Raw genomic sequence first — 13,745 nt, forward strand, 5'->3', positions numbered from 1 at the left:
AAAAAGTGCGCCCTATCGTCCGGTGCACGTTATATAATCTACAAAGTTGCGAAATTTGCCGGGTCCCGGAGGTGCGCCTTATAGGCCGGTGTGCCTTATGGTCGTGAAATTACTGTAATTTCTTGCATAAGATCTAATTTTAAGGATTTATAGCATAAGAAAAGAATTCAAGTAAATGTAAAAAAATAATAATTACACAACAAAAAAGTCTGTTTTATGTACATTTTGCATGAAATCTTCTTAGAATATCAGATTATCTGTCAGTAGGGAAATCTTTGAATCTTACTGGCAATCTGACATCATGTAACTCAAAGGTTGAACCAACTTTCCCTTGAAGGACTCTGGTATCTGGGTCTGCAGGCTACAATGCCAGAAGGCAGGCAGCCACCCTCTCTCTGTGGAACATCAGCCTTGAGCAGAATGTCAGCTCACCCTCACTAGCTGCACTCTGGTGGGGCTACAAGAGCTTCCTTGGGATCCTTGGTGTAAGGGTTTGCTCATGAATTAATGTACTTTGTCTCTTCAAGTAGAATGCTTTCTATTTAAGCCCTGAGAGGAATGTCAGATTTGTCTTTACAAACAAGCTGTGGGTCTGCTGGTAGATAAGACTAGCACTGAGAGATAAAAGAAACAATGGGATTGATTCCACTGATTGATGGATGAAAAAAGATATTTGCCTTTACAAACAAACTGTAGGTTTGCTGATAAATTAAATTGGATATTGGAAAATGAAAGAAGCAATGGGGAAAACCTAGGAATTCTATTAGAATTAAATATTAAAAGGGAGGATTATACAGTAGAGGGGAATCTCAGGTATCAGGCGTTCTGGGAAGTCTGTGCCTCTCAAGTACCTCAGCCCATGGGGAAAGAGAGAGGGAAATGCAGCCGAGAAATTGGAATAAAAAGGAGGCTGCATCCTCCAAAAATTTGAGAGACCCCAGGGGAATGCCCCATGGCCTCTCCCTTTATTTGAATAAAGTTACAGGACTCCTCTGTCTCCTTTTTGGACATAAACCTCTGGTGTTTGTGGATTAATTTTCCTGACAGCCCCAAATGATACACAGGAATCTCAGCATTTAAGGGATGTATATGGCTTCCAGTGCACAATTGGCCCCTGGGCCCAGAGAACAGGACCAGCCTTGGCTGCTGCAGCCCCATCATGAGACCCCCAGCTCTGCAGGGGGAGCTGGCAAGCAGAGGAAGCCAAACTGAACCTAGAGGGCTCCGTGTCTGCATGTCTGCTATCCTGACAGAGCTGTCACAATGGTAGGCTTGCTTTTAGCCAACACCCCTCAGTTTTTAAGGCCTTTCCCCTCATCTGGAGATGTTAATCATTCAGCTCAGGAGCTCTCTTGCTGTGTCACATCAGAGGACTGACTCTGACAGCACAGATGACAGCAGTGGTTGCAGTGCAGCCTCCCAGCTCGCTGCTGTTGCACCAGTAGGGTGGGCAGTCACACTTGGGAGGCCTGAGTGCCCTTGGAGATCATCTCCTACTGCCCTAAATCCATAGCTCTGCCCAGGAAACACTCTTCCTCATACATAGTCTTTAATTACAGCTATGTGCAGGACCCTGCTCCTTGCACTCTCATTTTAGTGCTTTGGGATGGGCATTTTTATTCTGAATCTCTGCAGCTGTGAACCCAAAGAGGACTGAGGAAACTGAAGCCAGATTCATAAGATTCAGTGTGCAAATGTTTGCCACCACATACCTGAATCCATAAATCCAGAATAGTCTCCCTTTTTCTGTGGTGCTCTCCAGTCTGGAATAAAGGTAATTTTAGCCATAATTACAAAACCTGTGAAACTTGTTTATTTCAGGCTAAAATGGTACTGATCTTAAGTGTGGCTTGAGAGCAATCGCTGTTTCAGTTTTTGATATTTTCTAACACTGAGGCAGTGATTTTCCAGCTGTTCAAAATGAAAGAGGGGCACAGAGGTTAAAGGTCAGAACAGCACCCACCTTTATTGAGCATTAACCCTAAAAGTTTATGTACCATAATAATATCAATCACCATTTTCAGTAATGACCTGCAGCCTTTGTGCAGACAAACTTTTCACTGGCTTTTGCTACAAGTTCATTTGTCAAGTAGAAAAAAAAAAGCTAAAATTACAAAGGAACAAAGATTTCAAAATGTCACAGGCCAAAGTTGATGTAGTCTAACTCCCTTAAGCTGTAAAGCACACGATCTTCCATTCTTATGCCCACGTATCAAATCTTCGCACAGAAACGCAGCCATGAATAGGAAGGGGGCAAGGGAGTTTGTTATCTATGACTTGGCACACATCAAGATAGGGATCAAAGAGGACTACAGTAGGGAGGGCACTGTTTCCCTTCCTCTGTCCAAGGAGATAAATTTGTCCATTCACAGTGCTGCATCCCATGAAGAACTTCTGGGTCAAGCATTCCTCATTCACCTGGGTCCATTCATCTGTTTCCACATCAAATCGAAAAGCTCCCCCTCCTACAGTGTACAGAGCCCCATTCAGGGATGTGATGCAGAGGTCATATCTGAGAGAGAAGAAACCATTGATCAGAATCAACAGAAAGATTTGGCCCCTGAAATATTCAGGATCACCTTGATGCTCAAATGGGAAGTCCTGTTTAAACAGAGAATCACAAAGTGTTGTGGGGACAGGACTTCTGGATTTCTCCACTCTAACCTCTTCTTGGAGCAGGACCAACATTAGAATCCTTCATCTTCTGCCAGGTCCCAGAATATTATTTCTTACCTGTCTCGGTTTGAAAAGACAGATGTCTGCTAGGGAAGGCAGGACCCTCCCCTGGATTGGAGAATGTAAATGCTCTCCCTCCCAATTACTATAATTTTGAAATTAAAAGGCTCTCAGACAAAGATATGAGGATAGGAATAACAGTTCTTTACTAGTATGTATGGCAAGGCAAAGACAATAACAACTATGGAATTAATAACAAACAGAACCAGGGACCCTGTGACAGCAGCACTCTGAAAAGCACTATGCTGGAGCAGCAAGAACGAGCAAAATATCCCAGGCTGGTGGATGAGATGTATCAGGGAACACTGGAGCAGTAGCTGGAACTGTGGGACGTGCCAGCAGGGCAGGGCAGTGCAGGGCTGCAGCGCACAGAAACCCAGAGCAGTGCCAGGATGGGGGCTCAGACTTCCTGGCACCCCCAGCAGATGGGAATAGGTCCAAATTTTAGTGAGGTAGATGTTAATAAGGTGCCAGGCCAGTGCTGCTCTCAAGGAGCAGAGGCTCACTCCACAGAAGAAGCAGAAGAAAAAGCTCCGAGCTGGATTATGGCAAATTCCTTTCCCCAAGCCACAGCAGGACCAAGAATCCTCCTCTGAAGCTGCAGAGCAAGAGCTAGCAACTGCTCCCCACCCTCCTTTTACCTAGACCCTGCCAACCCTTTGTTTTCTCAAGTACCCATAAGTACAAGCAGTCAGTGTTTACCAGCAACTCATGGGAAAAATTATATAGGTGTCTTGGCTTGCAAAGCAGGTTGTAACCAAAAGTATGTATTCTATCACCATCTGTTAAAACCAGGTGGGGCAGTGTTCTTTATCTTTTCCACAACCCATAGCTCCTCCAGGTAGATATCTCCTGTTAATGGGCCATGGAGTCCCAGTGCGTGACTGGTAAATTACATCATCCCATTGTGAGATGCTCCACCCAGAGGGAGGAGCCAAGGATTTCCTACCCAGTAAGATTTGGAATATCAGAGCGGCCTTTTTCCACTGGATTCCAGAGGAAAATCAGACCCTTCTACATCATCACTGGACCTTTGGAGGAAAATTGCACCTTTCTCCAGAACCATTGCTTCAACTGAACCACATCTGTCACTCCAGGAGGATGCACCCACCATTTAATGGGACTGCTACCAACACCCTGACTGATGGGGTCTGTGGTTGTATTCTGACTCTGTCAGTGTTTTGGTTTTTTTGTATTACTGTATTTTTATTTTTTAAATTTTCCTAGTAAAGAGCTGTTATTTCTATTCCCATATATTTGCCTGAGAGCTCCTTAATTTCAAAATTATAATAATTTGGAGGGAGGAGGGTCACATTTTCCATTTCAAGAGAGGCTCCAGCCTTTTTTAGCAGACACCTGTCTCACAAACCAAGACAGTAAGAAGGAACAAAAGAAAAGAAACCTAACCCCCAACACTACCTTGGAAGAGGGGAGAATGAGATGACATCCCAGTTGTCTGTCTCTGTGTTCAGCCTTTGCACTCCATCATATACGTGTCCATTCTCATCCAGGCCACAGACCACATAGATCGTGGTTCCCACACTGACCGCATCGCCTCTCTCTACAGGCTGAGCCATAGGACTCATGCTCTCCCACTCTGACTCCAGCAGAGCCATACGCTCCACTGCTGGGATTATCCCTTCATCGGTGCTCCCTCCGAGAACATACAGGTAGAGCCCTACTCCTACTGCACAGTGGCTATTGCGGGACTTCTTCATGGCTGGCCCTTCCAGCCAGCAGTTGTTCAAGCAGTTGTAGATAAGCACCCAATCCACACTGTACCACACAAACTCATCCCGGAAATATCCTCCTGTCACAAAAAGGAAGCTCCCTGTAAAGACAACAAAGAAAATATTAGTCACATGACAGCTAAAAATTGCTCCTGATAGCTGGGTTCTCATTTCACCCTGGGCTGTACTGATAAGGTGCAAGATGAGGAGAGAAAAATCACTGCTCTATCAATCAGTTTGCAGTATTTAACTCCTCATCCACACAGACAGATTTGGCCTACAGTATGCAGCCAATCTTTCCAAGCCTGCTCCCATTTTTGAACTGAATCATGAAAACACTGGTTGGAAAGAACCTCAGGGACCTCACTTCAAACTCCTACCAGAAATGGGACTATTACTAACACTACTACAGGAAGCCATAGTATTGAGCTGGCTTGAAAGTCTTCAAGCATTAAGATTTCCCAACATCTATGGGTAAGTTTAATGTAATGGCAACTATAAATCAGAAATTGCCACCTGTCTAAACCACTACAAAGGAGAAGGCCAAAAAATACACTACTTAAAGCCAAGTCCTTAGACTACAGTAATTTCACCAATACAAGCCACACTGAGTATAAGCCGCATCGCCAGGTGTTGGTAAACATTTCGTTCTTTGTCCATAAATAAGCCGCACCTGAGTATAAGCAGGGAGGACCCACGTGCAACAAAGTTGCCAAATAGTAACAGAATCGTGGCAGGGTGGAGTTTACTGTCTCGGTTCAGCTGTGCGGGCTCAGGGCTGCCGACAGGGTTGAGTGGCCCAGCTCTGCGCTGCCGCTCGGGGCCGGCCGCCACTGGGCTTGCTCACCCCAGCCCGGCACTGCCCCGTGGTGGCGGGGGGGCACAGAGCCTGCTGGCACCCGCGGTGGCGGTGGGAGGTGGGGATGGAGCCTGCCTGCTCCTGCGGCGGCGGCATGTGGGGACGGGAGCCGCGGGGCCAGCAGCACAGAGCCCCCTGCCTCCCCCCAGACCGCGGGGCCAGCAGGAGAGAGCCCCTGCCTCCCCCCCGAGCCGCAGGGTCAGCAGGAGATAGCCCCTGCCTCCCCCCAAGCCGCAGGGCCAGCAGCACGGAGCCCCCCACTTTCCCCACAGGCCATGGGGCCAGCAGGAGAGAGCTGCCCCGCCTTCCCCACCCTCTGTGCTGCCTGCATGGAGCAGCTCCACCCGCCGCGCAACAGAGTAACCAATTTGTAACAACCGCGTAAATGCAGGGTTTTACTGGCAGGTGCTCAACTTTGCAATTTGCACTGACTCGGTTTGTACTCCCGGGGTTGAAAATGTCAGAAAATTATTCACATATTGGCCGCTCCTGAGTATAAGCCGCATTTCTGGTGTGGGAGCAAAATTTTGGTCAAAACGGTGTGGCTTGTATTCGTGAAATTACTGTAATTCCAGATAATGCCAAGGTAAGGAGCTCAGCAGACTGCTGAGTTTCTGTTATATGAGAAAAGTGTTGTTTAGCATTCTCCCAGGACTAAGGAAAACAAAACCATTCTTTGAACAAATATGAACATCAATATGAATGAGGTTTTAGCAATGCTGAGCACAACTGTTTTACAGCAACAGCTGGACTCCCTGTATTTGGGACTCTCAGTCTCAGCTTCTGTTTGCATTTGCTCAGTCTCCCTTCTCTGTAAGTTACCTACTGCTGCCACTGCATACTGGGTGAGGTTCCTGCGCTGCAGTGGAGAACAAGCCTGCCAGGTCTTTGTTTTAGGTTGAAAGAGATATAATTCTTGCTGTTCCTTGTCATGTTTTCCTCCCAGGACATATAAGGTGTCATAGCTCCGACCAGCATAAGAACACAGCTTTGGATTTTGCCAGCTGGGTGGGGGACAGTTGTCTAACTTCTTTATTAGTCTGGAAAAGGTATCTGTCTCTCCAGCACGCTTACTGCGTTTCACCAAGGTATCAAGGAAGGACAAACTCAGAAAAGTGACCCTGACTTCGCCCACCAAATCCAGAAATTCTTCCTCTCTTGTTGTTGGATCCTCCATTATCCAAATTATAATACTGTCAAAAACCACGTCCTCTCTTGAAATGAAGAGATCATCACTTTTCAGGAGCTGCATCAGCATTTCTTTGGGTAATGCCTTAAATTCTTCCTGGCATATCACATCCCCCCAGTGAGTGAGAGCCACATTCATAGCAGACATATACAACTCTGTAAAGGCAAATTGCTGTGAGTATGTCATCAGGCCCAGGCAGTTGGAAACATGCAGTTCTCTCTCCAGAAATTTCTCACACAATAGTTTCACCCTGTCAAACTGAAAAAAATCAGCTGTTTCCAGTAAACTGATCACATTTTCTTGACCTATAAGCACTTGGGCTGTGCGAGTGAACTCAATTAGCGCCTGAAAAGGCACCGCGTCGATCCCTTTGAGCACTATGTGCTGTTCAGAGCTCTCTCTTGCTCCTCCAAAAAACATGGCTTTGAAATACCGACTGTGTACTGAAAGCACCCTACGGCTGACCTGGAAGAGTCTCTCTCCAACTTCAAGAATTGTGTCTGCAATGATTTCTGTCTGAGGTCCCAGCTCCTGTGGCTCTTGTGCAGGCTCCATGCTTGAAGACTGGCAGGCAGTTAATTTTAACTCAGTCTTATGCAGCCCTTATCCATGTGAGTTCTCTGGAAATATTATCCCCCTAGCTAGGATAAATATGAGATAACCCAATCTTGTCCTAAAAATAGAATGTTTTCTACTGTCCTGCTTTGCTCTTCTGTCTTTTCTGCTGCTTTCTGAACAGCAACAGCAGAACAGCTGTATAATCAGAAAAAAAAAAAAAAAGCAGATTCGACTGGCATCTACTTTTACTAGGTAAGGCTATAGCAAATAAGGGGAGCTGTTAGCCAAGTGAAGAGCCTGGGCTAGAAAGAAAAAACAGGAGAAACAACCAAAAGATTCCTAAGCACTGAGTAAATATCAAAAAGTTATAGAAAACATCAAACCCATTTGGAAAAAAGCAACCATTACCTCATCTTTCATTAGTTCAAGTTTAATCAAATACCAAAGTGATTACAGTTTCTATTATGTAACTAACTTTACACTTCAGTATGAGAAGACGAAGTAAGCCCCCATTCAAACCCATATGGTTTCCCATGTTCAGTCATGCTCAATCTAAATGCACTAAATAAATACAGATGGAGGACAAGCAACAGCTAATGCCATAGTGATTTTTTCCAAAGGGAAAACATGAAGAGATTTGCATAGTGACCTTGAAGTAGAGTCCCTTACCCAAAGAGCCCATACCAGCAAGACTCACTCCCAGTTCTTGGCAGAGCTCAGCAAACAGAAGCTGTGCCAGGGCCTCTCCATGCTCATCATAAAACTTATTTCCAGTCTGGATCATCCCTCTTTTAGCTTAAACCATTACGCTTTATCTTGTCACAACAGGGCCTGCTAAAATGTCCGTCCCCTATCATTTTCATATTCTTCAGGTACTTCACTTCCAAGTATAACCTCAAAGTCTGTGCTGCAGAAAAGGAGATATGCAGCTCACAACAATGACCAAGCAACCAACCACCTGAGCAGGAAATGTTGGGAATGTGCCCCTCTCCAGTTTACACACTTGACCCATGGCTCCAGGCACATCTCCCAGCACTGAGAGTCCAGAACCTACCCCAGAGAGCCCCAGCAGGTCTGCTTCTGATGCTATACTTAGAGCATAAAGATAGTGCAACATGTTTTTAGCATCAACAGCAGCAATCTTTCACCCACCTAAAGAACAGTTCAAAACTCTGCTCAGGCTGATGGCAAGAAATTCTACTCCTCACACTCTAAATAAGGATTCCCTTTTGAATTGTGCAGTTTCACCAGAAAGTTTTGTAGTATTAGAAAGAAACTAGGTTGTGAGTAACGTAACTTTATAGACAGCTATGTGGGCCCCCAGATTAAAATCCAGACACACCCAACTTCCCACAGGCAATATATCACATGAGACACCCGGTCCCCAGTTTCAGAGCGTCCTAGAAGTCAGATTGACCAAACTGGAGTTGACTCATAGCACCCACCCATTTTGGAACTGACCCAGGAAAGGCTATGCATGGGAGAACAATGCTGTGGCCAAAATAACCAATCCAATCTGTACTTGCCATGTGTTCTTGACAACCTTCAGGAACAATACTGCCAGCAAAACAAGTCACTCTGTTCACAGCCTCCTCATAAAGGGTCCTCTATAAAGCCAAGAGCAGGTGGCAGAAGCAGTCTTTAAAATGCCTCAGAAGAGGGACAAGACGCACTCAGGCCTTTCCCATCAACTGTTTGAAGCATGCTTCTGCTCTGGTCCCTCCGGATCCTGCAGTGTTTATGCACCACCTCAGCTAATTTAATTTAGATTTATGACTGGAGAACTGTAATGTCAGCTGCAGTGCACTTTTACAGACTAAAAACCAGACATTTACAAACAGATTAATTTGTTTTTATTCACTCAAAACTCCTCAAATCTTGAATTTTCTGCAGTATAAAAGAAATAAAAATGTTTACTTACAAATCAAGTTATAACAAGCAAAACCACATGTGGCTAGCTACAATATAAAAATATGCAGTTCTTCCAGACACCGCCTACAATTGAACAAATGTTAGGGTATTAAATATTCTTCCCCTAAAATTCCAAGAAATCCTGTAGAAATGTGTGAGCCTGCTGATGCACAAATCACAGCCCACCAGTTCTGGAACACGTGCTGAAAAAGACCCTCTTGGCTACATCCCTTGTAAAGGTGGTGACACTACACAAGGAAGTAATATTCCTGCACAAAAGAGACTGAACTCAACAGCAGAAGACTACAACATAATGCTTCCCCAGCTGAGTACTGATATCTAAGAGGAAGAAAAACATGCTTTATTGTATTTAGGTTTTTAATTTGGATTAAATACATTTAAATGTATTTAAAATGGAAAGAATATAACCAATATTCAGGGCATTCTTAACTAATTTTATGGGGTTGTTTCAAAACTCACAAGATCAAGAAGGTCTCAGACAATTCATGACAATATGTTATCTTCTGTCAGCTCTAAACAACATAGTTGCACACTTATTTGGGGGTGGAAGGAAAACAAGAACATACTTCTTACATTCCCCATCTTCTCATCATCTATTAAAGCCACAAAAATAAAAGTTGACTTTTTTTACACTAACAAATACACATTCAAACTACCCCCCAAAACAGGAAGCTTCTCACACATTGACAATTTTCTCCCATGACTTGCACTCCTGAAGTTTTCAGAGACAATCCAAAGGAAGCATTAGCCATCTTGCTGCTGAATGAAAGGGTTTGGAATAGCTTCCATTCCATCCTGTGGACAAATCAGAACCACAGAAGTCCCTCTGCAAACCACAAGTCCCAACTGACGTGTGTCTTCTGTTAATTTAAATTGATCATCTGGATCTAAAAAGCAGAAATCCACAGTTAGAACAGGAAAACGAAACCAAATTCCATCCACTTCAAAAGGCACAGACACGTGTATTCTTTCCTGGCACAACTGCTTTGTTTTATTAAACACATGCAGTACACAGGTGATGCAGCAGTGCCATCTGATGTTTTCAAGACCTTACTGACAGCGGGCAATAAAGAAATTTGCCTTGTATGCAACAAAAAGCAGAACACATTTATTAAAGAATTCAAAGGCTCTTTCATCTAACCAATAGTATAGATGGAAGTGATTAAAAAAAGCTCTTGATACCATTTCAAATGTCATTATAGACAAACACTTGGAGATTAATGCATATCAGGAAAAAACCCAGACTTCTCAATGCACTAGGGAAGAGAACACCAGTCCATTCCCAGACCAGCCAAACAGGGCTGGCTCGGCACAGACAAACACAAATCAACCAGTTCTTTCTTCCATGAGATATCTCTATATTCAATAGAAATAACACACTTTAAAACTCTTTTAAAAGAGAAAATTCAAAGCTTCAGGTATTCCCTTTTAAGCAGATAGAGGATTACTCTTCAAAACCACTGTCCTTTAAAATGATACAATCAGAGAGGAGAAAGACACTACTTTAGTCAAGCTTTAGAGGACAAGGGCAGCCAATGAGACAACTACAGAGGAGTTCAAGCAAGGACTACCAGGGATGTTCTGTCACAGGGAATGGGCTTAACCTAACTTCTGCTGTAGAATCATCATTAAAGGTCATCTAGTACAGCCACCTTGCAACTAGACCCAATTGCTCAGAGTCCCATCTTTCAATGCTCCCAACGATGGGGCACCTACAACCTCTGAGATTGCCCCAGTGGTTTTTATCATCCTCATTATTAAAAAAAAAAAAAAGCTCTTCCTTATAGCTAAAAAAACCCCCTCTTATATCAAAATCTCCCTACTTCCATTTAAACCCATTACCACTTGCCCTGTCACAACAGGGCCTGCTTGAAGCATTCATTCCCTGTCACTTCCTTTTATGTCCTTTAAGGTACTGAAAGGCCACAATAAGTCTCCTTAGAGCTCTCTCTTCTCCAGGTGAAACATTCTCAGCTCTTCCAGCCTGGCTCTGGAGCATAGAGGGGCCCAGTGCTTGGAGCATCTCTGTGGCCTCCTCTGGATTCACTGCAGCAGCTGCACATCCCCCTGACATTGCTCCCCAGGGCTGGTGCGGTCTCACCTGAGTGAGGCAGAGAAGCAGAATCCCCTCCCTGGGGATGAATCCCCTCTGTCCTGTAGGGGTGCAGCCCAGGATGCAGCTGGCTTTGTAAGCTGCAAGCATGTATCAACCAGCTTTTCACCCACCAGCATGTCTGAGTCCCTCTCAGCAGGGCTGCTCTCAATCTCTTCATCCCCCAGCCTAGATTGATACTAGGCCTTATCCCAAACCAGGAGTAGAACCTTGTACTTGGGTCTTGCTGAACTTCATGAGGTTCCTGTGAGCCCTCTTCAAAAACTTGTCCAGGGCCCGCTGGATGGTCCCATCCTTCAGGTGTGTCACCTGCAGGCTGAGGGTGAACTTGATCCCACTGTCTATGTCACTGAGGGACACTAGCAGTACTGGCCCCACTGAGATCCCTGAGGGACACCCCTTGTCATTGATGTTCACGAGGACAATAAGCCATTGACTACTACCCTCTGGATATGACCATCCTACCAGTTCCACCACTCATCAAATCCATCTCTCTTCAATTTAGGGAAAAAGATCTTGTGGGGGACTGTGTCAAAAGCTTTACAGACGTACAGATAAAAGACATCTGCAAACACTTCCCTTATCCACTGATGGAGTCATTCCATCACAGAAGGCCACTGGGTTGGTCAGACAGCATTTTCCCTTAGTAAATCCATGGTGGATGTCTCAAACCACCTCCCTGCCCTCCAAATGCCTTAGCAGAGCTCCAAGAAAGATCTGTTCCATGATCTTCCCAGGCACAAGAGGCGAGGCTGATAGGACAGTAGCTCCCAGGCTCCTTTCTACCCTTTTGAAAAATGGGTGCAATGTTTTCCTCTTTCCCATCACCTAACTGCCATCACTTTTTAAGTGTTTTAAAGTAGCTTGGGAACTATATCAGCCAACTCCCTCAGGAATCTTGGGTGTATCTTGTCATGTCCCATAGACCTGTCACCTTATCTCTTTCTTTACAAGATAGTTATCCCAAGCATGCAGCAGCTTGGGTGATGTTAATCTGCAGTTTCTGCTTATTCACTCACAGAGGTATAAGATTTCTGCCAAGAAAATCACCCAGGAAGGAGAACCTTTCCAAAGACTGCATATTACTTACCTCGCATATACTCAATGGTACCATCCAGCACAAGGTTCAGAAGAGGGTCAAATCCTTTCAAGACACCACTTGCTATTGAGGACCACACAGAAAACAATGATTAGCACTAAACAAGGTATACAGCAACACAAGACTTCACAAAAGGTTTAGTTCTCCAGCCCTGTTCCCTCCTTCAGGCAAGGCCAAATAAATGGGGCCAGAGATATTAAACAGTGTCCTCTTTATCAACAGCAAGTACACAAAAGCTGGTCTGCATTTCACCAATTAAAACTTACAGACTTTTCAATCAATTCTTCAAAATGTTCTTTAAGACACTAACATTTTTGCCAGTTTCAAGGGTGCTTTAAGAACACTGTGTAACAAATCAGTACAAGTCGCACAAACAAAAAAAAGACAAGTCCAATATGAAATAAATATCCTTAATGAAAGGTTATTGTTAAAAATGAAGCAAGACCATATTTTAAGTTCTTTCCTCATAAACTCCATCTTCGAGGTGCCCTCCCGGCATATGATGTCTTTAGCATAAGCTAAAGGCACTGCAGATAGAGCAGCACTTTTTCCTAATGGAGAATGTGATTCCACAAAACTATTCGCTAAATATATCTTAAAAATCACACAGAGAGACTTCTCAGTTTGACAGATACACTTGTCAGTAAGGAGTTGAAGTAACTTCCAAACCCTTATAAGCATTAGGACCCAGTGGAGTTTTAAAATGCAGCACATGGTTAACTCAGACAAACAAGTGCCTGCGGGTAGCACCAGCTGCACTGGGACGTACCTTCCTAGCTGGGAATGGACGGATGGAAAGGCACGGTGGCATGTACTGAACCATGACCGACAGCCATGCTTACCATGTCATGAGATAAAAGGCACAACAGTTGTATAAATTGTTACATCCATAAATGTTTCTTTGTTCCTTTAAGTGCACCCTTGCAACGAAGGGGAAAAAAAAAGCAAAGAACAAACCAGCCAAAATAGAGCTGTTCAAAGACTAATAGTATGAGGCGCACAGATAAGCCATAAAGATAAAAGTGTACCCAGAAGATGAATGGAATAGTCAAACAAGAAAAACTTCACACCAGTAATTGCAACCACTAGTAAGTAAAAGCACCCCGCCACTCCTCGCCTTCCCTTAACAGGAAAGCAGCGTGAGCAGGAGTGCCGCAGCCACGCGCCAGGCTCACCTTCCCGCCCGCCCTGGAACTTCACCCGGATGGTCTTGTCGATGTACTTGGAGAGGTCCAATATGCTCTCCTTCTTCTTCTTCTCTTTATCCTACGGCAGAGCACAGGCGACCCAGTTAAAGCGCGCCATCCGCGGAGACACAGCGCCGGAACATCCCGCTCCTGCGGGATCCCGCGGCGACAGGACGCGGGTACACGGCAGGCACAGCAGCGCCGCCGCGGGAGCCGCCCGAGATACCCCGCTCCTCACCGTCATCTTCCCCGCGCCGCCGCCACCACCGCCACCGCCACTCGCCATTTCATTCGGCACCGCCAGAAGTGACGTCGCGCCCCGGCGGAGCCCGTTGGCGGCTC

The 13,745-nt window shown here is 45.0% G+C and overlaps 2 protein-coding genes across 2 annotated transcripts; both read right to left on the bottom strand.

Moving 5' to 3' along the window:
- Nucleotides 1–2,006: 2,006 nt before the first annotated feature.
- On the bottom strand, nucleotides 2,007–7,115 carry LOC117008550 (kelch-like protein 23). The gene is made up of 3 exons (XM_033082509.1): nucleotides 6,148–7,115; nucleotides 4,156–4,567; nucleotides 2,007–2,512 (listed from the first exon to the last, which is right to left on the bottom strand). The coding sequence occupies exons 1-3, from the start codon at nucleotides 7,067–7,069 to the stop codon at nucleotides 2,200–2,202; spliced, it is 1,647 nt and encodes a 548-aa protein (XP_032938400.1). The 5' UTR covers nucleotides 7,070–7,115; the 3' UTR covers nucleotides 2,007–2,199.
- A 366-nt stretch (nucleotides 7,116–7,481) lies between these two features.
- Nucleotides 7,482–13,734, bottom strand: LSM7 (LSM7 homolog, U6 small nuclear RNA and mRNA degradation associated). The gene is made up of 4 exons (XM_033082508.1): nucleotides 13,642–13,734; nucleotides 13,392–13,482; nucleotides 12,208–12,279; nucleotides 7,482–9,891 (listed from the first exon to the last, which is right to left on the bottom strand). Exons 1-4 carry the CDS (start codon nucleotides 13,687–13,689, stop codon nucleotides 9,749–9,751), a joined length of 354 nt encoding a protein of 117 aa, XP_032938399.1. The 5' UTR covers nucleotides 13,690–13,734; the 3' UTR covers nucleotides 7,482–9,748.
- Between the last annotated feature and the right edge of the window lie 11 nt (nucleotides 13,735–13,745).

The sequence above is a fragment of the Catharus ustulatus genome, chromosome 29 (assembly GCF_009819885.2).
Source record: "Catharus ustulatus isolate bCatUst1 chromosome 29, bCatUst1.pri.v2, whole genome shotgun sequence".
NCBI classification, from domain to species: Eukaryota; Metazoa; Chordata; class Aves; order Passeriformes; family Turdidae; genus Catharus; species Catharus ustulatus.